Source organism: Cyanistes caeruleus, chromosome 24 (assembly GCF_971803275.1).
Source record: "Cyanistes caeruleus chromosome 24, bCyaCae1.hap1.1, whole genome shotgun sequence".
Taxonomy (NCBI): domain Eukaryota; kingdom Metazoa; phylum Chordata; class Aves; order Passeriformes; family Paridae; genus Cyanistes; species Cyanistes caeruleus.
Window position 1 is genome coordinate 2,241,750 of NC_141724.1, and position 25,283 is coordinate 2,267,032.

At 45.4% G+C, this 25,283-nt stretch overlaps 1 protein-coding gene across 3 annotated transcripts in view; it reads left to right on the forward strand.

The window, feature by feature from the left end:
• Window positions 1–25,283, forward strand: part of SRGAP2 (SLIT-ROBO Rho GTPase activating protein 2) — a 95,481-nt gene that overhangs the window by 18,055 nt on the left and 52,143 nt on the right. For 2 of the 3 annotated variants that reach the window (XM_086861581.1, XM_086861582.1), the window contains exons 3-4: window positions 14,562–14,754; window positions 22,183–22,345. In XM_086861581.1, the coding sequence (XP_086717707.1) occupies window positions 14,562–14,754; window positions 22,183–22,345 (356 nt within the window). Of the gene's footprint in view, window positions 1–11,014; window positions 11,816–14,561; window positions 14,755–22,182; window positions 22,346–25,283 lie in introns of those variants that run through there. The other variant, XM_086861583.1, reaches the window with a different exon arrangement.

Here is a 25,283-nt window from a genome sequence, read left to right on the forward strand (position 1 = left end):
GCGTAATCCACGTTCCTCAGGCAAATGATTGTGTCCAGGGTTTGTTGGTGCTTTTTTAAACCATAATTTAATTCCTTTTTAATTACAGCATCCTCTGCAGATGTTGGAGCACCATAAAAATGAAATGTGGAAACGAATGCAGAGTTGTCATGGCTTGCTCCAGATTCTGGGTAGTAATTAAGCTGTCGGGGAGTAGTGGAAAGTTCGTCTGCTTTATCTGTGTGTCCTTTGGCAAATGACCTCTGGGCTCGTTAATGGGAAAGGCAAATGTGCAACGAGCTGGATCCAGTGCCTTGGCTGGATCAGCGTGTCTGCTTTGGCAGATAAAGGATAAAAACTCCCCTGGATAATCAAGTCCAAGATTTGGGGGGGTTATTTAATAGCTGGAGCCATTGCTGATTGCTCTCGGGGCAAATTGAGGTAGAAATGAGCAAGAATACCCAGATCTGAGTGGTTTTTTATTTCTGGTTGGTGGGAGGGAACAGCAGCACGCTGTTGGTGCTGGGGGGTTGCTGGTGTAACTGGGAGCAACTGGGTCCAGAGCTGGCTGAAGGGGACAGGAGCAGCTCTCAGAGCTGCCAGGGATGCTTTGATATCTCTGGAGATATCTCTGATATCTCTGGGGACACCTCAGGGCTGCCTGGAACCCCTCAATGCACTCTCTGCTCTCGGGTTTTATGGCTGGAGAATCAAGGTGAAAAGATAAGCCAGAAGTGGATCCCAGAAGGATCCACATTTCCTCCCCTCTGTCTGCTTTTAAAGATTTTTTTTTTTTTTTTTCTTTCTAACACGTTCAGCAGATCGTTTTGTGTAATCCTGTCTGGCAATTTGTTTCAAGATTCTGGGTTTTTTGTTGGTTTTTTTTTTTTTCTTAAAGCTCTTGTCTGAATGTTTTGTCCAGATGGTCTCAGTGTGAGTCAGACTGGAAGGTGCAGTGGCTTGCTTTGATAAGGTTACTCTGTTTGGAGAGTTGATGGCTTTATAGGAGTGAAAAAACAGATCTCTCATGTTAATGGGAAATTACCATTCAGGCTTTTAAAAAACAAAAATAGGAGCAGAGCAGCTGAAGCTTTCACTGCTCATTTCCCTCTGTAAGTTATTCTGATGTTCCTGTGAAAGTGTTGGATTTTAAATGGTGATAACAAACCCATCTGTCCTGGCTCTTCACAGGAATGTCTCTCCACAGTAAAGGTCCTCCACCATGAGAATTTACAAATGTCAATCACAGCTTAATGACATCAATGATTTATGCACCTAACGAGCAATAAGAGTTAATGAAATGTCGTGTATTGATAATTCATAATTCAGCCATGCCAATAACTGCATTTCCTAAGTTATCCGAGATGTTGTCAGCGTGTAAATCAAATTTAAATAAGTTTTATTGAAAGTTACACGTGTAACTTTATCAATGGTGGTTTTACTATGCCATTTATTTGTGTGTTCAGTATTGTTAAGATAATATTTTTAGACCTCCCTGACACAGGCTTTTGCCAAGTATAGATATTTCCAACAAAACCCCTATTACTTATTACTATTATTATATTAATAGATATATATTATATATATATTATTAATTATTACTACTTATTATTAATACTATTAAGCCCAAACAAAATGCTCCATTATTTTTGGTGTATTAATGAGCTTGAGAAACATGGATATTCTGGGGTTGGCTGGACCTCTGGAGGAAGTTTCCTTTTTCTACCTCAGTGGTTTTTTTTTCTCAAGGAGGATGGAGAAAGTTCCCTCACTAAGCTGCCCCTGAATTTGCCCCCAGCTCCTTCAGGGGCTCCTCTGCCCCATGGCTGGGGCTTCAAAAATGCTCAGGGTAAATAAACCACAGCCATTGCAGCTTCCTCCTGTCCCAGTGGCTTTGAGAAATCTCAATTTAACCCTACCCATGTGCAGAATGGGCTTTAAGGTCCCTTCCACCCCAGCCTGGGGTTCTGTGACTCTGAAATTTGGATTTTTTTTTTTTTAATTATTTTTTTTTAAGTGATGTAGTGATGTTTTCTAGGGACCAAACTGTGCTGGTGTAGTGACCCAAACAAGTGAAAAATGAAGTGAATTAATCAGGGCTCAGATCAAGCTTGACCTGTGCAGAGGAGACCCAAAGCAGCCCTTTTCCTGCCAGGCTCAGCCTGAATGGAAAATACAGTGCACAGTGCTTAATTTCAGGGAATACTGTGTTGACTCTGTTATCCAGCTGATGCTGGGAATCCAGATTAATGCCTGGATCTGTGTCTCATACTCTGGCTTCAAATTATTCTAAGTTTCATTTGTATCAATATGTATAAAACATGGGGATTTTGTGTGGTGGGTTGCACCTGAGTTTCTTTGGAAAAATCTTTTTTTGAAAACTAGGTGATTTTTTTTTTCCCCATGGGAACTAGGGTGGGATCAGAGAGGAAAAGAAGAAAATTCAGATGAAGACTTTAATTTTATTGTAGAAGTTACTACTGTGCAAAGACTGGGCAGAACCCTGTGTGTCTTCCAAACAGTAGTAAAGTCTTTTATTGAACCTTGAGTCATTTATTGTAAATGCTGGAGCAATTCAAATGGTTTCTAAATGATAAAGCACACGTGTGTGTGTGTGTGTAAAAAGGAGGACCTGAATTTTAATGTCTGTTCTCTGACAAAGGCTTATGAAAAATAAGCATCTCCTTCTTCTGGCTCTGGTCTAAGCTGTGCTGATTAATGGGTGTTGCTGGAGCTGACAATGAACTGATAGAAAAATGATGATTCACATAATTCGAGCTTTGCAGGCTCTGTCAAATATTCATTTCTTCCTTTACAAGAGGTGCTGTGAAGTAAAATGTGAGTTCCTTTTGAGACAGCAGTGCTGCACTTACACAGCTGAATATTTATACCTGAAGGAATTAGAATCCTGTGGATTGGATAGGAAAATCCTGCTTGGGATAGCTTTGCTTTCATTGAGTATTCCTGCTGCAAACTCTTTTGGAATGTGAACAGACTGAGCCAGAGAGCAACAGGGAGACTGAAGTGCTTTTTTTTTTGTTTTTTAATATAAATGTGTTTTGTGGTTTTCAATTAGGCTCCTGTCTGGCTTTTAGGTGTGTTATATCTGAATTAAAACAATGCTCCAATTTGATTTCTTATGCAAACAGTTAAGGCTGATTTATCCTGGCTGAAGGAGGAGTTCCTTTGATTTTTACAGGGTGTTTTAATGGCAGGTGTTGGTGGGGAAAATGAGAGGCTGCTCTGGAGGAAGGCAGCTCTGTCATCATTGCCCACTGGTACCCTGGGCAAATAACCTGCGCCTTTTTGATGTTGTCCAAGTCAGCTGGGAAGTGTCTGTGATGATGCTCATTATTCAGCTCCCCTGGAATGCTCAGGTTAATTAATAGCCCTGAAAACCTCCCAGAAAGGCTCACACAGGGCCTGGCAGGGAGGCACTGGCGGCTCTATTTGACTCACAGTGTTGTCTCCTGGGGACAGTCGCTGTCCTCCTCCATGGACTGAGAGCTTTTCCTGCTGCTGCAGAGGGAAGGAAGGGCAGGAGGAGCCCCAGGAGATCCTTCATGGTTCAGCTGTCCAGGTCCAGGGGCTGCTGGCCTGCCCCAGGCTGGCCAGCTCGGGACCGACCAGGTGGGTTCACCTGCTCTGGAAGGGATGGTGGCAGCAGGGAAGGGTCTTCATTCCCAGGATTTCACTGCAGGATGCCTCTGGAATGGTGGGATCAACCCAAGCTTATCTTTCACTCTTATATAATTACTAGATTTTAAAATGAAGCCTCTGCCTAGTCCCTTTTTGGTTTTTTTTTTTTTTGTTTTGCATCTTTAGGAAATATTCAAGGTAAATTGGTGTTGGTTCTTTCTAAGGCAGAGCAAGGATGAAAATTGTCCATGTGATTAAAAAAACCAACCCCAAGTGTGTCTGACTTTCCTCTCACTGCCTTAGCCCTGGAATTTGGCAGCTTGCTGGAAGTGATTTTGTAACTGAGTTTGCTGTGCTGTGCTTGAGGAGTGTTTACATGTCCCCTTTTGTTCCTCTCCTCATTTCTTTCTCAATCATTTATTCATGTTAACGTGTTAGGTACCAGAGAGGAGAGGGAGGCAAAGAAATCCTGAGGTGAAATCCAATTAGACACCGGCATTAATCATTCTGTTTGTATCTCTAAATATCTGACATAATTCACCAAAGGATTTTCCTTTAATTGAAGAGATTAAGGCACGTAAGTTGTAAATTGCCACTTTTGTTCCAGCAATTTTATTCATTTGACAAATATGCTTGATGTTACTTTGCATGAAATAATCGTGTGTAAGACAGTAACTCTGAGGTCTTGTGAATTGGGAAGAAATACTGATTTTTCATATTAATGCTGTTTCTGGCTTCTTGCATCCCAGCTCCTTTAGCACTTCCAAACTTTGAGCACCCTTGACAGATAAATAAAAAATTATAATATCAAATTAACTTAAGTTTTTGCAGAGGCAGCTGGGAATTGGGTCTGGGGAATTTGATCCATCCCTGGACTGTTTTCCTGAAGAAATAATTAGGACTGCAGAGGATTTTATCTGTCTGTGTGTGTGTGGATGCTGCGTGTGTGTGCAGCACTGGAATGTGGCACTCTGGGGATGTGCAGGGAGCTGAAATTTGGGATTCCTGAAGTGAACTGAGGCACTGAGAGCATATGGGAAGTGCCAGAAATAATGATCACATTACACGTTTCTGATGAATAATTCACTTCAGTTTAGGGCTTGTTTCACCCTTAAAATAAACCCCTCACAATATTTGACACAGCACAGCTGAAACACTTGGAGGAGAAATTTTGGAAGGCGAAAGGAGCCCTTGTTTAACTTCTGTTTTAATCAGCAGCAGCAGAGGAAATCTTAACGCTGAGGAGGAAGACGTGTGTAAGGTTTTAGGATGGAGTTGTGGCTACTAAACAGCTACTACAGCGTGGAGCAGAGGTGAAGGGCTGCAAGCACAAACTCTAAAATAAGCCAGGAAAGCACAGCAGAAGCTGCTAGAAGCAGGGGTTGGGAGAAATGTGCCAAAATTGGTTTTAAAATAAGAAAGGATTTTTTTTTTTTTCCTTTCCCTTAACCCTAAAATCCACTTTTCTGCCTCAGAGATTTGGGGGGAAAGAAAACTACAACCACGTATTTCTGGGTTGTTTTGTCAAGAGTTTTGGCACCCATTGCTCCAGGGATGTGTTTTGGAGAGAGGGAAGTGCCTGAGCAGCCTGTGGGGCAAGAACTGTGTCCTGATACCCATCCAAACCCCCCTGACACAGCTGCAGGTGGATCCAGGAGCTCCTGGTGCAGGTGGATCCAGGAGCTCCAGCTGCAGGTGGATCCAGGAGCTGCAGGTGGATCCAGGAGCTGCAGGTGGATCCAGGAGCTCTGCAGGTGGATCCAGGAGCTCTGCAGGTGGATCCAGGAGCTCTGCAGGTGGATCCAGGAGCTGCAGATGGGTCCAGGAGCTCCTGGTGCAGGTGGATCCAGGAGCTGCAGGTGGATCCAGGAGCTCTGCAGGTGGATCCAGGAGCTCTGCAGGTGGATCCAGGAGCTCTGCAGGTGGATCCAGGAGCTGCAGGTGGATCCAGGAGCTCTGCAGGTGGATCCAGGAGCTCCTGGTGCAGGTGGATCCAGGAGCTCCAGGTGGATCCAGGAGCTCTGCAGGTGGATCCAGGAGCTGCAGATGGATCCAGGAGCTGCAGATGGATCCAGGAGCTCCTGGTGCAGGTGGATCCAGGAGCTGCAGGTGGATCCAGGAGCTGCAGGTGGATCCAGGAGCTGCAGGTGGATCCAGGAGCTGAAGCTGCAGGTGGATCCAGAAGCTCCTGCACTGAGCTGTCCCCTGTGACGTTCCTGAGCAGAGGAGCTGGAGCTGCACGGGGTCAGCAGCATCTTAACTCAGCTTTTGTCTCCTGGACCTGTTCTGCTGCCTTTTCCTGCTGGGTTTATTCTAGAATAAACAGATATTTCTGTCGAGAGCAAGTGCAGCCTCTCCCTGTACAAAGGAACCTGAGGTGCTTTGTGAGCACACCACATTCTTCATTCAAATCCTCTTGTGAAGGGAAGAGCCCTGGCTCCCTCCCTCCATCCCTCCCCACGCCCAGGCAGCTCATGGCTTGCAAATGAATTATTACCCTGTTTCCTGCAGGCTGTTTCTGCATTTCCCACACTTTTGGGGCAGTTGGATTCATTCTTGCACTCTGCTGCTCCGTGGGGAGGCCCAGGGTTGATCAGCGCTCAGGAACCTTCTCCAAACTGGGTGTTCTGTTCCTTCATGGCTTTTTTTTGGTGTTGTTGAAGGTGTTAAAGAGTGGTGTCAGAGGCTGGAAGTGTCGGGTGCTGGGGTTAGGGTGGTCCAGGGGCTGGTGGAGGAGCAGGAGTTAAATTTCCCTTCCTTGGAGTGTGATCCTTGTGCAACACCCGCTGGAAATCCCCTCTCCTGCCCTCCCTCTCAGAAGGGATCCAGAAACATTTCATATTTTTACATTTTAGTCATAACCAGCCTTGGTTTTGTGAGAAATCAGGAGGAATTTGATTTGAAAATGTGGCCAGCACATGCTTAGCTTTACTCCTTGCACTCCTTACTGCTGTTTTTATGAAGAACTGGGAGCACATCTCCAGCTCCTTGCACTGATAACATCCTTTATTATTATTATTATTTTTTAATTTTTTAATTTTTTTTTTAATGATTAACACAGCAGGGGTTGAGGGAAGAGCATTTTCTTTCAGAGAGAAAGGTGTAAGTGAGCAGTAGGAGAATATGATGGGAAATACCTGAGTTTGGTGCTTCAGGGAGATTTGGTTTGCCCTGGGTCAGAAGCAGAAAGGGAATTAAATCAGAAAAAAACCCCTTTATATTAAAAATATTCACCAAATTTTTGGCTATCTATGCAGTGCTGGCTTTGTCACCCTGCAGGAGAGGAAGCCATTGAAATAACTATGAAAAAATTGTTTGGAGAACACATTATTTCAGGTTTTTTAGTGGCCCCAAAGCAATTCCTGCCTCCCAGGGCCACACAACATTCCGAGTGCTCATTACAGGAGGTTACAAAGAGTTTTTTTAGTTCAAATTATTCTCTGAATCTTGAAAATATGAACTGGGGGATGTGTGTGTGTGTGTGTGTGTGTGTGTTGTCTTTGATTGCAATAATAGTCCATGTGTCAAAATGACTTTTAAATTGTTTATTCTGTAATTCCATGCTGCAAAACAGTGATAAAATGTAGTTTTACTACTTGCCCGTGGTGTTTTTTTTTCCAGCATTCAGAAATTGGGAAAGCATAAGCAAAGCTTTGCCTGAGGTTTTTTTTTTTTATTTTGGCTTAGTGTCAGTTGGGGGAAAACCTTTAAATGAGTACAGACAATCCTAAAATAGCTGTGAAACTTCCTGGAGAGGAGGAGCTGCAGTGCTCCTGCTGTTTGCACGTGGCTATTTGAAGTGTATTGATAAACTTTTATTTCTTTTGAATAAACAGTTGTAGCACCTAAAAATAGACTGTTATTACCTGATGTACTCAAACATGTTACCCTTATCAGGCTTGTTTTGAGGAGTTGCTCACGTTCTGCTGTTGGAATTAGGGCCATGAATCCCTGCCCAGGGGAATTTAATCTGGGTTCTGGTTTTAAACATCCTCCCCAAAAGTCAACAGCGTGGGCTGTGTTTTGATGATAGCAAAGGGAACCTTCATTAGACAGAAAAAATAAATATTGAACTATTTAATTTGAATACTGGATGGATTAAATACCTTGGCAGCTTTGTCTGCATGGTTCACAGCAGAATTTTGAGCGTTTTAATTTTGAGAATTAAAAGCTTTGCAGGTCTGAAGCCTCCCATCAGTTTGCAGTCTGGGAATATCAGATGAGTGGTGTGTTTGGGGTTTTTTGGTGTGGATATGGAAAACCAGTGTCCAGGCTGGCTGTGGTCAGTGGGATTCTTTAAAGTTATTATTTTTCCAGGTCCCAGCTGTGCTGGAGGCATCACCCAGGGCAGATGAAGGGTGGCCCTTGCGTGGTGCCTGGCAAAGCTGGGAGCCCCAGGTAATTAGTGATGCACACACATATTAGGGTGTAGGCGAGGAAATAAAAGCTGAATGTCCTCAGTTCTTCCCTGAGACCGAGACCAGCCTTAATTTTTGCTTTTAAGCACGTCTGGCGTCCTCTCCTCTCACTTCATTAATGCAAATCTCCGAGAGCTCGTCTTGCACCTCCAAACAATTTCATCAATCTCTGTTGGAAAGAATTTCATCTCCCACCACCTCCAGCTCTGTTTATATATTTATAACTACAAAGGGATTCTTGTCAGTTTGTGTTACCCGTTGCTATTACTTCTCAAATGGAATATCTGGCTGTAGAAAGAGTATTTACCTTTTCCAGGGCTTACAGTGGTTGTGAACCTGAATCTCCCTCCTGGCTCTGGTCTTAAACAAAAGGCTGTATTTCCTCCTCTTATATCATTTTCACTTCAAAGCTGAGCTTTTAGATTACCAGGGAGATTTTTAAGGCTGTGATGATCAACAGCTTTTGGCTGGTGACACACAGTTTGCTCCCTGGAATTCTGGCTGTTAATATATAAAGGCTTTTCTAAGTCATTAAACCTCACAGACACGTTGGGGTTGCTGGGCAGGGCCTGTCATTAGTCACAGCCCTGTTTGTAATCATGTACCAATAAAAATGCAATAAAAATAGTCAGAAGTACCAAGTCCTTCACTCTTGGAGTATAGCCTCTCGTATGTGATGGCAGGAGAAATGTGAATAATTTAGTGATGTGGTAAGAATATGTCAAAATATGTGATTCAGCACATTCTCTGAAAGTTACTTGTATATTTAAACAGTTATTGCTTTTACTCTCAAGTTGTAGCGTTGGATGGTTTTAACTTTTGGAAACTGAATGGGGTGTTGGCTTTAAACTCAGCTGCAATCTTTAATTTGACTTCCATGGAGTCTCCAAAGGTGGATTCCTGGGCATCTCATTCTGATGTTGATGCCATACTCGAGTGTGTGACAGCTTCCAGGAGATGGGGATTGAAGAAGGATGAGGCACAAGATCTAAAATCACTCTTCCAGCTTTGTCTGGAGTGGAGATGTAATAAATTTTGGCTTTTCTTGCCTTTCCTGTGCTGTGGGGAGAGGCTGGAAGATGAGTTTGTGTTGGGCTGGGTGTGCAGCTTAGCGTGGTTCCTTCGTAGGGCTGAGCCACTCACCCCGTGCTGGATTCCCATTTCCATTCCTGGCTGGATCCCGCTGTCCCTGGGCTGTGCCCTGGCTCCTGCCCGTGCTGAGGTCCCGTGGCAGGGCCATGGGATGGGGATGGGTGCGGGACCACCAGGCACAGCTGGGTTTGGAGCTGGGCTCTGCCCAGGGCAGCAGATCCGTGTGGGTGAGAGCCTCGCTCTTTCATCTGGGCGGGAGCTGAGGCTTGGTGGTTCTGTTTTGCTGCCATCCCACTCCTTTCCCAAGCTTGTCATCTTTTTATCCAGCGTGGCACTCGGGATGGGGCGGGGACTCCTTGGGAAAGCCTTGGATGCAGAGATGGGCGAGATACTGAGCCAGCAGCTGGGGCTGCTCGTGCCTCCTCGGGTGCCCTGTGCTGGCAGCCTGTGATTCACCCTGCTGCCATCCAGCTAGAGCGGTTCCAGCTTACCCAGGGAAGAGCTGAAACCCTTCCTAGGGAGGGACATGATCCTGCTCGGAGCAGGAATGTTGTTTAGAGTCCCTGAAGGAGGGCTCTGGGCTCTGAGGTCACTGTGTTACCTATGGGAGAATGAACAAGTTGGTACAAAAGATTTGGTTCCGTGTTCCAACTTCATAGGATGCTTAAGCCTTAAAAAGTTGAGTTTGTGAAATTCTTTTTCAGAGGGTGGATGTTGGGTGCTGTACCAGAGCCCCAGTTGCTGTGGATATCCCCCTGCTCCGGGTGGAATTGTTTGATGAAAACACAAATTCTTGCCAGGAGCTCTGCAGAAATCTGTTGTGTTTGGTGCAGTTTGAGGATGCTGAAGATCATGGAATGCTGTGGGGTGGAAGGGACCTTAAAGCTCATCTCATTCCAGCCCCTGCCCCTTCCAGCTTGCTTCAAGCTCCATCCATCCTAGCCTTGAACACTTCCAGGGATGGGGCAGCCACAGCTGCTCTAGGTGGGGAATGGCAAATGGGACTAAAATCTGGAAGGCAGAAGATCCTTCCTTACCCTCTGAATTCATTGTGAGCTGGACCTGTCTCCTGCATGCTCCATGGGATGTTGAAAAGGTGGCTGCAGAATGGATAAAAGTCAGGTCATGCAGCTGTCCAGAATTACACAATGGTCTGTCCCTCAGTGACCCAGGTGACTTTATGATCTGGTGATGGAAACGAATAAATGGTTTGTTTGAAGCGGATGGAAAACTTTCTGTGGCCGCTGAGGGTGTTTGTGTTATGTAGCTGTCAACCACGTGAGCTTGAACTACAATAGGCAGAACTCAGCAACACAGGGCAAGGCTTGCAATAAAAATACCTGGTGTTTAATCCTAATTTTGCCACCGGCATCTTGACCTTGAATTCAACGTGTGTTTATTCACCCTTGGAGCAGAATCTTCAGGAGGTTGTTCCTTGTCTTCATCGACCGCCGTGGGTGGGATTGCCAAGCTCTAAAGGAAAGCAGGGGGAAAGGCTTTTTTTGGTGTTTAAAGTGGCTGTTAACCTAATAACCTGTGCAAATTAAAAGATGCAGAAGCAGTGGATTCAAGACTGGAGTGGTTGTTGTGACTGGAGACATGAAAAGGTCCCGTGTAATTCGGTGACCCCCGGGTTAGAGCACGCACGGCCCCGACTCCGCCGGGGGATGTGCTCGGAGCAGGGCCGAAAAAAATACCTTCTGCTTGTGTAAGCAGTGGGAAAACAAGCAGACACTTTATACTCTGGAAAGCCCAGTAAGCCTCAGGAAATTCCTGCATTCTTGATTTTATTTTGTGGCGGAGGACTGCGGGGTGTGTGTTTGAAAGATGAGCAAGGTTGCCTCGCTCCGGCCTAGCGCCACGGCCTCGATAAGCCAGGCCTGAATGGCTCATTGTTCCCTGCGGGAGCCCGATCAGCTGTCACTGTTCCCCTCCAAAACACTGCCTTTATTTATACAGAAAAGTGCTGATATCGCATTTCATGCTGAAGGAGAAGTTGCTGGTTCTCGGTGCTGTTCAGTGAGGGCTGTGTGTGAAGTGTCCCACCTCCAGAGCCAAGAGCTGTGTTGTGATTTTCTAATTAAAACACTCGTGCTCTGCTGATCTTGTTTTTGAGAGCTGCTGGTTTTTTTGGAAACGCTCCTTTGTAGTTCTCCTTTTGCTCCAGGAGGTGGTTTTCCAATTGAGAATGTCATGGAGAACGTCCAGTTTTGCTGGGTTGTTGCCCTCATAACAAATCCATCAGTTGAGGCACCAAGGAGGGTGGGTGGTCACGGTCTGCCTCAATCTGCTATTTCCATCCCTGCTCCACTCCTCTCTAACAAGGTGTCTGCTGTTCATCCGTGCTAAAAGGGTTGCTGACTTCCAAAAAATTGCAGATGAGCAGTCCCTAAATGCACAAATAGAAACGTCACAGGCAGAATTTGCTGTGTTTGAATCCTGACTCTCTTAATGTACTTAGCAGAAAACACCAGATCTGCTCAGGTGGGATCCCTTTCAGTGAGTCCTCAACTTCCTAAAATTAGTGTCTTTTGTCCAGTAGCTTCTGAAAAGGTCACAGAGATGTTTCAGTGTTGGGAACATCCCTTTTGGTGAGGAAAGGGTGGAGGAGAAAACACAAAGGGAGGAAGAGCTTTCTAATGCTTCTTGTGTTGAAGAATGTTCCTTTTTGGATGCCAGACCTGCAGGTGAGTATCAGGTTAAGGATCAGGAGAACTGAGTGGTGGCAGCAAGGAAACGCCACCTTCCTGGCAATTTTGGTGCTGTTATCACCTCCTTTGCTTTAAAAAGTCTTAATGGCAAAGCCTCAGGTGGGATGGGGGTGTCTGGTTTGCATTTCCCTGGTTAAACCTGTCACTGGTGCAGAGCCTTGCAAATCCTGGAGTGGGTTTGTGGCCCCACGAGCTGAGGGTGTGCAGCACACGTTGAGCAAAGTTTTCCATGAATGCTGGCAGGTCTGATGTGTGTGAGCAACCCCGTGGCCCTGCCAGTCCTGAAACACCAGCTGGGATGGAGCAAACAACAAAGGCAGCTCAGAAGCTGAGGGATCTCCAGGGCTGTGGTAAATGCAGCATGCAGGTTTCACCTGATGTGGATTGTGCTTCCCTGCACAGCCAGGGTCAGGTTCCCCATGGATTTCTCTCCTCAGCACCCTTAAGGGGTGCAGAGACCTCCCTGGGGTGACCCCACACTCTTCCCACCTGAGCTGGGGCATCCCTGGGAAAGCGATGGAGCTGGAGTGCTTTTGGTTACAGAGGTGCACAGCCAGCTCAGGTGGATGCATTTGCCTGTAGCTGTGTTTCCTGGTGAAGAAACACAGGTCTTGTGGTTTTTTAAGATTCTCTCCTGGGGAAAAAAAAGAGATCTGACCAGCTTTGCCCCCACATTAGTGATGACTCCTCCTTTTCAGCAAGAATTTCCTCCTTGCAGCAAAAACCCCTGGGTACCACAGGCTGAGAAGTTTGGAACAACCAAATTCGGTGCTAATCAAGGTCATCTTCAAGCTTGAAAACCCCACATTTGTGCAGATTTTTTATTTTTTTTCCCCCTCTTTTTGGCAAGCCTGACTGGGAGCCGTGTTTTCATACATGTGGTTTGGGTTTTGGAGTCCTTAAAATAAAGATGCGGGGTTTTGTTGACGGCGAATCCCGGATTCCCTAAATCCATTCCTGCAGACATGAGCAGGATTATAATAATAATATATAACATATAATATATAATATATAGTATATAATATATAATATATAGTATGTAATATATAATATATAATATAAATATATAATATATAATATATAATATATGATATATAATATATAATATATAATATATAATATATAACATACAATATATAATATATAATAATTTATTAATTAATATTACTATATTAACGATGATAATATCAATTATATTATTATATTATAGTATTAATTATAATTATTATATTATATAATTAAATATAAATAATTTATTTAATAATTAAATATTTCAATTTAATTTATTAATTTCACTGATCCAAGCAAACTGATACTGGGACTGCATGGCAGGAATTAAACCATGGAGGTCCAGATGTTTGTTTGTTGCTTTTTTTTTTCCTGGGCAAAGGGACAAACTCCCAGAGGAGCCAAGCTGTTCTCCGTGATTTTCTGTGTTTCAGGAATCAGCGGTGAAGTCGCCAATTCCTAAAAAAATTGGATTTGGGGAATGCTCCCTCCTCTCCTTCCCTTGTGGTGATGGAGTCGTGGGCGCCTGCAGTCACAGCGTGGAGGTGTGAGGAAAGCTGTAAAACCTGAAATTTTATTGCTGGTTCTGGGTTCAGCCCGGAACAACACGTCAGGAAAGCTTTGGAGGGAGCAGCACTCGCAGTCAGGCCGTGGCAAATCTCTGCAGTTTGACTGCTCAAAGACCTTTAGATGAAAGGGCATATTTTATTGATTTCATGTTGAGTTTATTGCCTGTGTAAAAGCCAAATAGCCTTTGCTGGCGGCATCACTGAATATTTCTGCATTTTTAGGCTGGGACTGACACACTTCTGCTGTGTTTTCTTGCCCTGTTTGACCGTGAGTGAGTCATTTTACTATTCTGTCCCTGAAATTCAGGATCAGTGGGATAAGGAGAGCACATGGCTAATGGGAAAAGCTTTTACGTTTGTAAAATGTTTGAAAACCGTTTGTAAAATGCTGTGTTAACGTAGAGACATTCATAGTAATCATGCTGTGATTATTATGAATATATATTAATAATTAATTATAGTATTAACACCTATATCTCTGTGCTTTATGGGGTCCTTAGATGGAGATATGTTGCTTGTAGATATTTCAAAAGGAAAAGGAGCTTTCCTGGAGATGATTCCCTTTTGGGAAGTGCTCTGGTGTTGGCTCTCCAGGGGGGTTTCTTCCTCTCTTTCATGGCTGGGTTTATAATGAGCTGCCCAGCTGGAGACTCAGGAACAAACTGAATAATCTGAATTTGGTGCCTTCAGGGAGTGCCCCAGAATGTGCAATGCCTTGTTTCTGCATCAGGAGTAGTTTGCAGAGGAATTTGATAGAAATTCCCTGAAGTGATCTGCTGAGCTGACGCTGATTGTAGCATTCAGTCCTTTTTCCAGACTGAGATTCAGTACATTTTTAGGCAGTGACCACTCGTTCCCCATGCCAAAAAATGCACTTGACACTTGTAACTGATGCACTTTTCAGCAGCAGAGCTTTGCTGTGCACCAGACTGGGGGGTTTGGGATGGATTTCCTGGGATTGCTGTGTCCAAGATGCAACCCCAGTCATTTTCTTCCTGCAGATAATCACCACGAGGGAGCCTGGCTGACGCACTAACGAGGAAACATATTTTTTAACGATGATTTGCTGGAGAACTGTGGTGTTTTTTGATGGTGTTTTCTGTGATGGGATTGTGTTTAATCTGCAGTGCTTTTATTTGTTGCAGAGATCCGTGCCCAATTGGTAGAGCAGCTGAAATGCCTTGACCAGCAGTGTGAGCTTCGGGTCCAGTTACTGCAGGACTTGCAGGATTTCTTCCGCAAGAAGGCAGAGATTGAGATGGATTACTCCAGGAATTTGGAGAAGTTGGCTGAAAGATTCCTGGCTAAAACTAGGAGCACCAAAGACCAGCAATTCAAGTAGAGTATTTGCCTTTTGTTTCTGCCCCTTTTTCCCCCCGCTGTAGATTTGATTGCAAGGACAGGAATGGAAGTGAGAGTTGTTAGAGTGAATGCAGGCACCAGCACTGCTCAGAATTCCAGAACCAAACGTTCCCCAAGTTTGTGCTGGACACAGAAGCCATTCCCTGTTTCTGGGTGCTCATTCATGTTAATAACTCTGGCAGGCTGTGTGCTGTTAATAGGGATTGGGATGTAAGAATGTGCAAAAGGAGTCATTTTCTTGGGAAATGTGGGCAAAGCTGTGTGCCAGATTTGATGGACAAAGCCAGGATTTCCTTCAGTGCCGATGGCTTTGGTTTTCTGGAGGGAAGCTGTTCCCAATCTGTTCCCTGCTGTCAGCTCTCCGTTTTTGGGATCCCACACACGCTCTGTGTGGGAGCTGTGTTGCAGCTCTGCTACTATCACTTCAAACAGCAGGGAAATAAGGCCAGTAGCGCTTCCAAAGAGAGCTGTGCCACTGTGGGTGGGGAATCCCTGGACACCGAGCTGCTGGGACTCAGTTAAAATCTAAATATGTCCTTGCTGACAATCTCTGGACTCTCCTGCCTGAAACATCATTTACAGGTGGGTCTGGCCATGCTGCTGGGCTCGTTCCTGGATGTTCTTCCCCTCTTCTCTGCCTTGGGGTGACTGATTGTCCTGGAGTGTCAATTCTCTCCCAAATTTACCCTAAACCAGGACACTGATGCAGATGGAATTTGGTTTCATGGGTTTACATCCTCCTGCTTCTTCTGAGGCCCTTTTCCCAGGAGCAGGGGGTGTGTGGGTGAGGAGGGGGCTCCCATCCCGTGGTTCCCATCCGGGCACTGCTCAGCCTTGTTGGGTTGTGTTGTCAGGGCAGCAGCTGGGGAAAAACACAGAGCAGCAGGAGCCTTGGGATCTGAATCATTTCTGCTTTGGACATTTCGGGCTGAGAGGATCCATCTGGGGCTGCCCCCGCCCAGAGCACGGCGTCACTTTTCGCATTGTTCGGCTCGGGACGTTCTCCCTGTGTTTGTGTCGTTGCTGTGTTCGGGGGGATGTGGGGACACAGCAGCTTCCCCTTTCCAGCAGCAGCTCTCTTTGTGGAAGCCATTAAGGAGGCACCATTTTTAGTTTCCTGTCTGCACAGCTTTGATGTCATTCACTTGGGTTCTCATTTAGAGCACACGTTGTGCTGCCTCCTCAGGAAAGGCTGGCTCCAGAGCAGAGCTGTTTGACAGCCTGGGGAAGGGTTGTTCTGCATATCCATCTCAGAATCTGAAGGGTTTTTTTCTTTTCCTTTGGAGTGAAAGTGTTTTTACAGCTGTAAACTGTGCACATCCTGCACGTGCCTTTAAGATGGCACTAAAGAGATGGTGTCTAGAATTACAGTTTTCATTTGCAGTATGATCAGTGGTTTCGGTTGATTTTGTTGTTATTTCTGGTGAAAATTGAGGTGATTTGCTTTATATTACGTGATATGAAACATCCCATCAGAAACACTTTTGTATTTGGCTTGACAAAGTTGTGTAGAACTTCTGCTTGGGGATTTAGAATGAATTTATAATGTGGAATTTTTGCCCAGAGTTGAACAGAATTCCGCAGGAATTGCAGGGAGAGGGCTGCTGATTCCACTTTAGCAGCAGCTTGCTCCTGCCAGAAAAACACCTTACTCTTGGAATACGGCATCCCTGCGAGGTCTGAGTCCTAAACACACACATAAATTTGGTCAAGAGTTGGAATAAGAGAAAAAGAACACAAAGTCTGAGGCTGCTGGGTGTGTGGTCAGCAGTGGCACAGCTCAGGCTGGCCGTGCAGCATTTGTGTGCTCATTTTTGTGCCGGCTGTGCCAGTCAGAAGAGTTCCAGATTGCCACAGGGATCCATAGGGGAGCGATTCCCACTGTAACCACCTGTCCCCAGTGCTGCTCTGAATCACAGCGAGTATCATGGAGATGCTGGAATCCCATTGGGAGCCCCCATTTGATCAAAGGCAGCCATCAGCTCCCTGCTCCTCGGGATTACACATCTGCCAGAGGAGCCTGCTCTGTAATTGCCTGCCTCTGACCCTATAAATACCCCATAATAGCCTGCTCTCCCCACAACTGCTAATTATGTCCAAGGTAGCGTATCATTCCCTGCCTGCTCCCTGTGGCACATCCCGTTTTTAGATCTCCTGACACACGGGCCGGGAGGAAATCTGTCAGGCAGCCACCCTGTCATTTGCATGGCTTTCCTGCTCTGCAGCTATTATGGAATTTGGGTTTGTCCAAGGGAATGCTCTCCGGGGCAGGAGGCTCTGGGCTGACCCCTGAAATTGGGGTGTGTGGGTTCCTCCGCACTGGGAAGGAGCACAGGCTTCAAGGAAAGAGCAGCGTGGGGCTTCCCAAAGCCTGGCGAGGTTTGTTTTTCTCAGACGTGGCCACGTTTGCATTGAATCACAGGAATGGTTTCAGTTGGAAGGGACCCTAAAGCTCATCCAGTCCCTGGACACCTTCCACTATCCCAGGTTGCTCCAAAACCAGCCTTGGACACTTCCAGGGATGAGGCAGCCACAGCTTCTCTGGGAAACCTGTACCAGTTTCTCACAGGAAAGAATTTCTTGCTGATATCCCTTCTAAAGCTGCTCTCTGTCAGTTTGAAGCCATCCCTCTTGTCCTTCCAGCCCTTTGTAAATCATCTCTCTCCATCAGCTCCTTCAGGCACGGGGAGGGCACAGCTGGGTCACCCCAAAGCTCCTTTTCTCCAGGCTCAGCAGGCCAAATTTCCTCAGCCTCCACAAACCCAGCTCTCAGCCCTTCCTTGCAGGAGAATTTTCCAGGTGGGTTTTGAGCTGGAGATGGCTGGGCCTGAGCTGAAAGGGTGCTCAGATTGAAGCTTCACTGGAGCATCTTAAAATGATTTACAGGGGTAGGTGTGTGTTATCCTCATCTGACGTCTCTGAAGAAGGGGAACAGATTGATTGAGCCAGGGTGACACAGGAGTTGATGGCAGTTGGATACAGCCCAGGTTTTACTTGATTTTAACTTCTCTGCCATGGCTGTTAGACCTCACTGTGCCTCTTTCAAAAAGTGGTTTTTTTTTTTTTAATGAGGTTATTAAAGGGAATAGCCATACACAATATTTGGTGTATATATTATATATATTCCTGATACCCTTTCAAAGCTCAGGCCTTATAACTGTGGTTGCTCCAGGAGCCTGTTTGTCCCAGCTGTGGTGCCTGAGGTGTAAATCAAGTGTAAATCAGGTGTAAATCAGGTGTAAATCAGCCATCTCACAGCTGGCTCTTGGGTCTGAGGCTCCCTGCAGGGCTGGGAGTGAATTCCAGCCCCCCAAAAAAGGCTCTGTCCCACTGCACTCAGAGCCTGGGACCTCCAACCCCAGCCTTCAGTTCTCCTGTTTCATGTGATTTTTGTCCTGGAGGCATTTGCCTATTCAAATAATCATTTAACGATATGAAAACCATGGCAAATCTTGAGTGATTGTTTTTGAGGCAGAAAATGGAAAAAGAAAAAAAGGAAAAAAAAATAAAAACAAAAGAGAAAAGACAATGCTATTTTTAAGGCCATATTTTAAATCAAGATAATCTTTGGAAGCAGGATCCTGAGTAGCAATTGTCAGCTGGAGAGCTGAATGTCCAGGATATCCCAGCATGAAATTCAGATGGCTTTCTGGCAGCCTTTGCCTCGAAGTAGAAGATGCAGAATAAGTCTGGCAACCTTCAGGCTGAGCACTTGTAAACAACAGATGTTCATAACTGGAATCTTTTGGAAGAGAAGGGCAGGGAGCAGCATGGATGTCCATGCTTGTAATTCTCAAAATTTACAGTTCACACCGAGCTGTGTCAGGGAAAATCAAATGTGGATGAGCAGCTTGCAGAGAAGTTCAGCTTTAATCTTCCTAAAAGTAAAATGATTTCTGTAAAGCAGGGATGATACAGATTGTGAGGGGGGAATTGATAAAAGCATTTGGGTCACATGGGCTCCACTTACATTATTGTTATTATTATTAATACTAATAAACATTATCATAAGCTATTTTTGTGGTTCTCTTTGCTGAAACTGAGTCCTGCACATTTTATTCTGAGCCTGTCAGAATAAAATTCCCCATTTGGAAGGTTTTTGTAAGCATTAAACATTCATTGATTCAGTGACCTCCAATGAATGCAGAGAGCTGGAGATACATGACCGGCAAAAACGGATGGGAAACCTCAGGGAGGATTTTTGTGCTGTTTTCCATCATCTCAGTGGTGCTGGTCTCACACCACGTTGCTGTGATCGTGGCCAGAGGACAAAATTCAGACAGGGCTGAACTATTCAGAGGAACAATTAAATCTCTGCTCTCACTTCTGGCCTGGCTCCAGCTCTGAGGGTTTGCAGAGTTGACTGTCCTGGAATGCAGCAGCTTTGGAAAAGCCTGCTGGACACATCTTGGGAAAACGTGGATATTCTGGGGAGATGAGGAGGTGGAACAGGAGACTTCAGGTGTTGTTTAAAGACCTCACTCACAGCAAGGGTGGTCGGGGAAGTTTTCTGTTGCTGTGAACAGTGGGATGTCCCTTGGAGCCTTCATCAGGACAGGACAAGGAGTGATGGGCTCAGGTGAGATATTGGGGAGGAATTCCTCCCTGGGAGGGAGGGGAAGGCCTGGAACAGGCTGCCCAGAGAAACTGAGGCTGCCCCATGCCTGGAAGTGTCCAATGCCAGATTGAACAAGGCCTTTCTCTCCATTTGAATGAATATTTTCATTCTCATCTGATTCATTCCCTCGTCTTGTGCTCCTTATGGAAACGCAGGGTTCCTGTTCCTGGTTTGTGGGTGTGGTTTTAGATTTATTTTAAAAAAATATTTATTTTGTTAGTGATTATATTTTTATTTGAATCTGTTTTGTAAGATGACTTTTCTCCTATTTCCTTGCAATCCCAACTCAGTGTTGCTGGCTTCTGTCGCTCTCCCCTGCTTGCCTTGAAGCAGATCAATCTTGGATTGTCTGCCAGTCCCTTGTATGAATGAGTAATTTAATTAAGATACTCAAGACTCAATCTTCCCTTATGATCTTTTGGAGACCCAGCTGAAACCTTTGAAGTGGAAGTTGCACAGGACCTGATCAAGATGAGACCCAAGATGAAACCACAGGGCTTCATCATTTGTGGTTCCCTAAAAACCTTCCTCTTCCTGCTGCCAGCCAGCCCCCAGTGCTGTGATCTGCTGTAATTTAGGCTAACCTAAATAAACTCTCCACACTCACTATCACCACACCATCTTTACACCAGGAGAAACAGTGCTTGGAGTAAATCTGCATCTTGGCATCTTCTTCCTCCTCCCCCTGCTCTGAGGGGAAGTTTGAGTCAAAAAGTTGTTGTCAGCGTGAAGGCACCAGCACTTTGGGAAAGTTTATATTCACATCCTCAAGTTTTTGGGTTGATTTCATCAGTTTTAGCTCTCCAGGGTGAACAGGGGCTCTGTCACCCTGCAGAATGTGTGGGGATGGAGTTTGGGATGGTTCCACCCACCAGGCCCTGTTGACATTTCCCATTTCCATCTTCCTCTGTGGTGACATGGGAGCAGAGTGCCTTTGGCAGCTCCTCCAAGGGTTGAAATGGTTGAAATGGTTAATGGCAATCACAGTTTGCTCCCTGCCATCTGCTGTGCTGAGGATTGAAGAGGTTTTATTGTGAGCAGTCGTACAACTCCTGCTCCCTGTTGGGAAAACTGCGCCCACGGAGGAGCTGCAGTTCCAGAGGTGCTTTAAAAGTTAATGTGTGTGGAGTTTTAAAGGATGCCCGTGAGGTTTGAAGCAACTCTTTCCTTTTCTGTTCAATTTCTGCCTTGAAAATCTGCTTTTTGCTGGGAAAATCGTCACTAGCAAATAATTAAGGAGATGTTTTGCCTCCCTTCCCTGCCACTACATCTGTTCAAAAGCAAGGGCCTGTTCCAGCAAGGCACTGAAGGGGTTACTGAAACCAAGAGACAGCAAGAAATTAAAGGAATTTCAAAAGAGAACCTGGCTGTGTGTGGCTTGAGCATCCTGAAGGTGACAATCCTGGGAGTGTGTGGGCTTTGGGGTGATTTTCTCCTGCAGGATGGCCTTTCATGTGGAACCACAGCGCGTGTGTCAACAACCCGTGTGGCGCCAGCAGCCACCAGCCACTTCCCTGGCCAGCCTTTCCTGGTATTCCTGCTATTTGCTGCCTTGGAATAGCCAGGGCTGCTGTGGCTGGGACAGCTGGGGTTGGTGTGTTTAACTCCTGCAGCTCCTCTTTCCTCCATGGAAAATCCCTGCTCCTTCCTATGAGCTCCTGCAGCCACAGCTCCTGCTGGTGATGGAGCAGGAATGGGGTTCTGAGGGGTTTTCAGGCAGGGTTTTGGTGGAGAGTCTGAGGGTTTTTTGTTCCTGTGTTTCATTCTCAAACTCGTCATTGTAGCTGGGTAATTTTCATTTGTAGCTCTGCCAGCTTCAGAGGGCAGAGATGGAGTCAGTGGGTGAAGCAGTCTGGATCAGCCCTGAGCTTTCCAATTTATTTTTTGTTAAAGGGAAAAAAAAAATATTAAAAAAAAGAAAAAAAAATCATCAAGATCAGCTGTTCTGAAACTCTTTATCTAAAATTATCCCTGTTGCAGCACAAATCCAGCTGCTGGTGTCATGACAAGGCTAATGAAACTCTGCTCTGGCTCAGTTTTCCCATTTTCCCAATGTTGCTTTGCAGCAGAGATTGTTGTCCTTTCAAGTGCAAAATATTCCCTTTCCAGTGGAAATTAAACTGCATTTCTTTTAGAAGGAAAGATATCTGATAGAGTCTTGTACTCCAGGGGCTTTGCACCACGGGTTTTACTCTTTTCTAGATAAATATTATTGTGCTGTGAATGAATGGTAAACAGAGCTGCAGAGAAGTAAATGCTGTCATTACGGCTCCACCTGGATCTGAAGGAAGGTGGGGAAAGTTCAAAGATGAGAAAATCAAGCTGCTTTTAGGAGTGCTGCTGTCTGTGGCTGGGGACAGATAGAGAAGCCTTCCCATAATGAGCTTTGCACAGGAGACAGCGTTTTGTTTCCTATGCAGATGCTGTTTGGTTCACTGGGTGCTTGAAATCTTTTTTTTATTGTGGTTAAGACCCAAATTCTCGAGACAGGACTGTGAAACCTTCTGTCAGACACTGGAGCCATCGCCCTCTCTCCCTCAGGCTCTGATTTATGCACAAAATCCTGGATTCAAAGGGAAAAATTAAAGGCTGCGCTTGGCACAGTGCAGCTTGCGTTTGCAGGATCCGTTTGTTGCACGACAAAAGCTCATGGGAATGTAGGGAAAGGGAGCTGAGGGTGTACTTTCTGTCTTCTCCTCAGCATCCCACCCACCCCACAGCTGCATTTACAGCTCCAGAATGGTGGTGGAATCCTGTCCAGTTGTTCCTGTTTTGTGTCCCTGCAGGAAGGATCAGAACGTGCTGTCACCAGTGAACTGCTGGAACCTGCTGCTCAACCAGGTGAAGAGGGAGAGCAGGGACCACACCACCCTCAGTGACATTTATCTCAACAACATCATCCCACGCTTTGTCCAGGTCAGCGAGGACTCAGGACGCCTCTTCAAGAAGGTAACTGAGTGCTCCAGCACAGAACTTCCCTTTGCTTCTTCTCAAACACCATTCCAGCCATTACTCGTGCTACATCCATTTATTGGGGGATTTTTATTTTTTTTTCCCCTCTTTGTGCTTGGCTTGCCTTTGATTTTCTTCAGTCATTTTCCCCAGTGTGGCCAGTTGAGATTTGTTGGTCTAAATTAAGGCTTGTGTTTTTTTCCTCCTCTTTTTCCACGGTTTTGTATGGATGTTGAAAATTTAATTAAATAAGCAGGAACCTTCCAGTTCTTCAGCTCTGAACATGAGTCAAGAGCAACACTTTAAAGACAGAATTTTATCTGCCAGGGAGAAGTAAAAGAAAAATTAGGGGAGAATTCCTGCTATGCTAGGTAATAAAAGGATGTATTGTCCTTATCTGGGAAAAGGAGAAAATACAGCAGAAGTCTCTTTTGTTTGCCTTGTCCCCTTGATTTCCACCTGGGAAAGAAGGTGGGACAGCGTGGGAGGGTTTTCCTGTTAGGATTCTGTTCTTGCAGTTAAAGGAACATGATCTGGAGGCTTTCAAAGTGCTGTTCAGGGGTGATGCCTGGTCCCTGCAGAGATTTGCCAATGGCTGCAACATCTGCTGCTTCACCTGGTGGAAATCATTGCAAATCTTCACTTTGAAAAGCCATTTATTTCTCTGCCCCCTTCTCCCACCCCCTGCAACCTGTCCTGAGCTTGGGGAGTTCTTTCTGCTCTTGCAAGGCCTGGAGAAGGGAGGGATTGTTCAGATATTCTTCATTTCTGTCTGTTGCTTTAAGTGTAAAAAAAAAAAACCCTATGAAAAGCAGTTTATTTAGGCTGTTGGAGAATGAGCAATACTGGATATTGTGAATTTTCATGTGCAATATTTCATGTTCAAGATGCACCTGAAGGAGCAGCATCTTGTTGTGTGTTACCTGGGGAGCAGGGTGCCTGTGCCCTGTTCCAGCAGGGTTTTGTGGGGATTATTTCTCTGGGACAACAAAATCTCTGCTGTTCCCTCTCTCCTGCCCTCATTTTTTAATGGAAAATTAAAAATATATTCCACTTTTGAATTCTGTTTCTCTTTAATGGAAAATTAAAAATATATTCCACTTTTACATTCTGTTTCTCTTAGACTTTCCTTTTTGAAGTCACTGCCTGAGCAGAGGAGGAATCTTCCCCTTTTTAAGTAACGTCACACTGAGGCCTTTTTGACCTTTTAAAACTTTCTGGTAATTACATTATGGTTGATTAGATACTTACACGGGATTATTGAATGGCACTTACTCTTCAATTCCTCTAATCCCTCCAAAGGAGGAGTAATCTCCCTGTTGAATTTCAACAAGGGCTGTGCTGGAGCAAGGTGGCCTGGAAAATGCCTTGGCAAAGCACTACTTGGAAATTGATATTATCCCAGTTTGGCTGGAAATGGCAACTTTATCTCCAGCCCCTTATAAAGGAGGGCAAACTCGTGTTTATATTTTATTTTGGACTAGAATAAAAACAAACAAATAACCAATCGACAGCAAAATCAAAATGAAAAATCAAAATACCATCTCTGCTTTGTTTCTCACAGGCCAAGGGCAAACTCCAGGTAAATTTGTGCAAACAAAAGGCAGTTGTTGCTAAATCCCAACTACTTGTTTGGCTGTTTGCCAGGAATACCAGCTTGGCTGAAGGCCAAATCAGGTGTTTGATTACAACTCCACTTGTGCTGGGTGGTTAAAACCAAAAATTGCATCCTCTGTTATCTGGTACCAGCTGATAAACAGAGAAATTTGGCTGACATGGACCTGGTTGTGCTTTTTCACTTGAGTCTCTTCCCTTCCTGAGCTGCAAGAAGCAGCTTGGATCAGTACAGAAGGTACTGCAGGCTAGAAAACAGATGAGGTGTGTGATTAAAATATTGCAAATCAGCTTTGCAGTGGATTTAAAGAAATGTTGCCCATTTATAAATACCCATTTATAAACCCCCCCCTCAGTGGCACGTTTGTAAAATATCCCCAGAGCAGCATAGAAGATGTCAGATTATCTCTGAACTTGAAGGAAATGGGACCTTTTCCATCTTTTCTACCTTTTCCTGGGATAAAAACAAGTTGCTGGCAAAGCCAGGCTGCCTTGCTGTAGGTGTTGGTGGGGAATCTTAAATTTGGGAAATATCCAGGTTTAAATAACACCATGAAATGTGCAGGGAGGATGGTGACACCGAAATCCTCATCCACTGAGGGCACCCCAAAGCAGATCCTGGGGTATAAAATCCTTTCCTTGGGCCGTTTTTCTCAAATCAGCGTTTTGTGTCGTGCTGGGACGGAGCAGGTGAGGTGGGCAGGGAAAGAAAAGGAGGTGCTTGAGGTCCCTTTTGTCGCTGAGCTCTTGAGCTGCTGCATCTATGAGTGTGTGGAGAGCTTTTCAGAGGGCAGAGAGCAGCTGTGATCTGGCTGCCTGTGATAAGGGCTGTGCTGGCAAGGAAAGGTGTCTGTGCTCAGGTGGGGGCTGAGCTGTTTGCAGGCAGCACTGACAGAACCAGAGCACACGGCCTTGAGCTGCACCAGGGGAAATACACGTTGGATATTAGGAAAATAAGGGTTTTTTCTCGCTGAAAGGGTGATAAAGTGCTGGAATGTTCTGCCCAGGGAGGTGGTGGAGTCAGCATCCCTGGATGTGGTTGAAGAAGGATTGGATGTGGCACTCGGTGGTTTAGTTGAGGTGTTGGGGCTGGGTTTGATGTTCTTAAAAGTTTCTTCCCTGGTGGTTCTGTGATTGAATTTGGTCCTTGTGGCAGTGAGGAGGGCAAGGCAGAGAGCCTGAGGTGGGGACACTGCTCCTTCTGCATGCAGAGCATCGCCAGCAGCTGTGGCAGTGTGGGTTTTGTCTCTTCAGGCTGGGGTGGAGAATGCTCAGGGTGAGACTGTCAGACCCTGCCAGGGGCGAGGCTGATGGTGGAGCA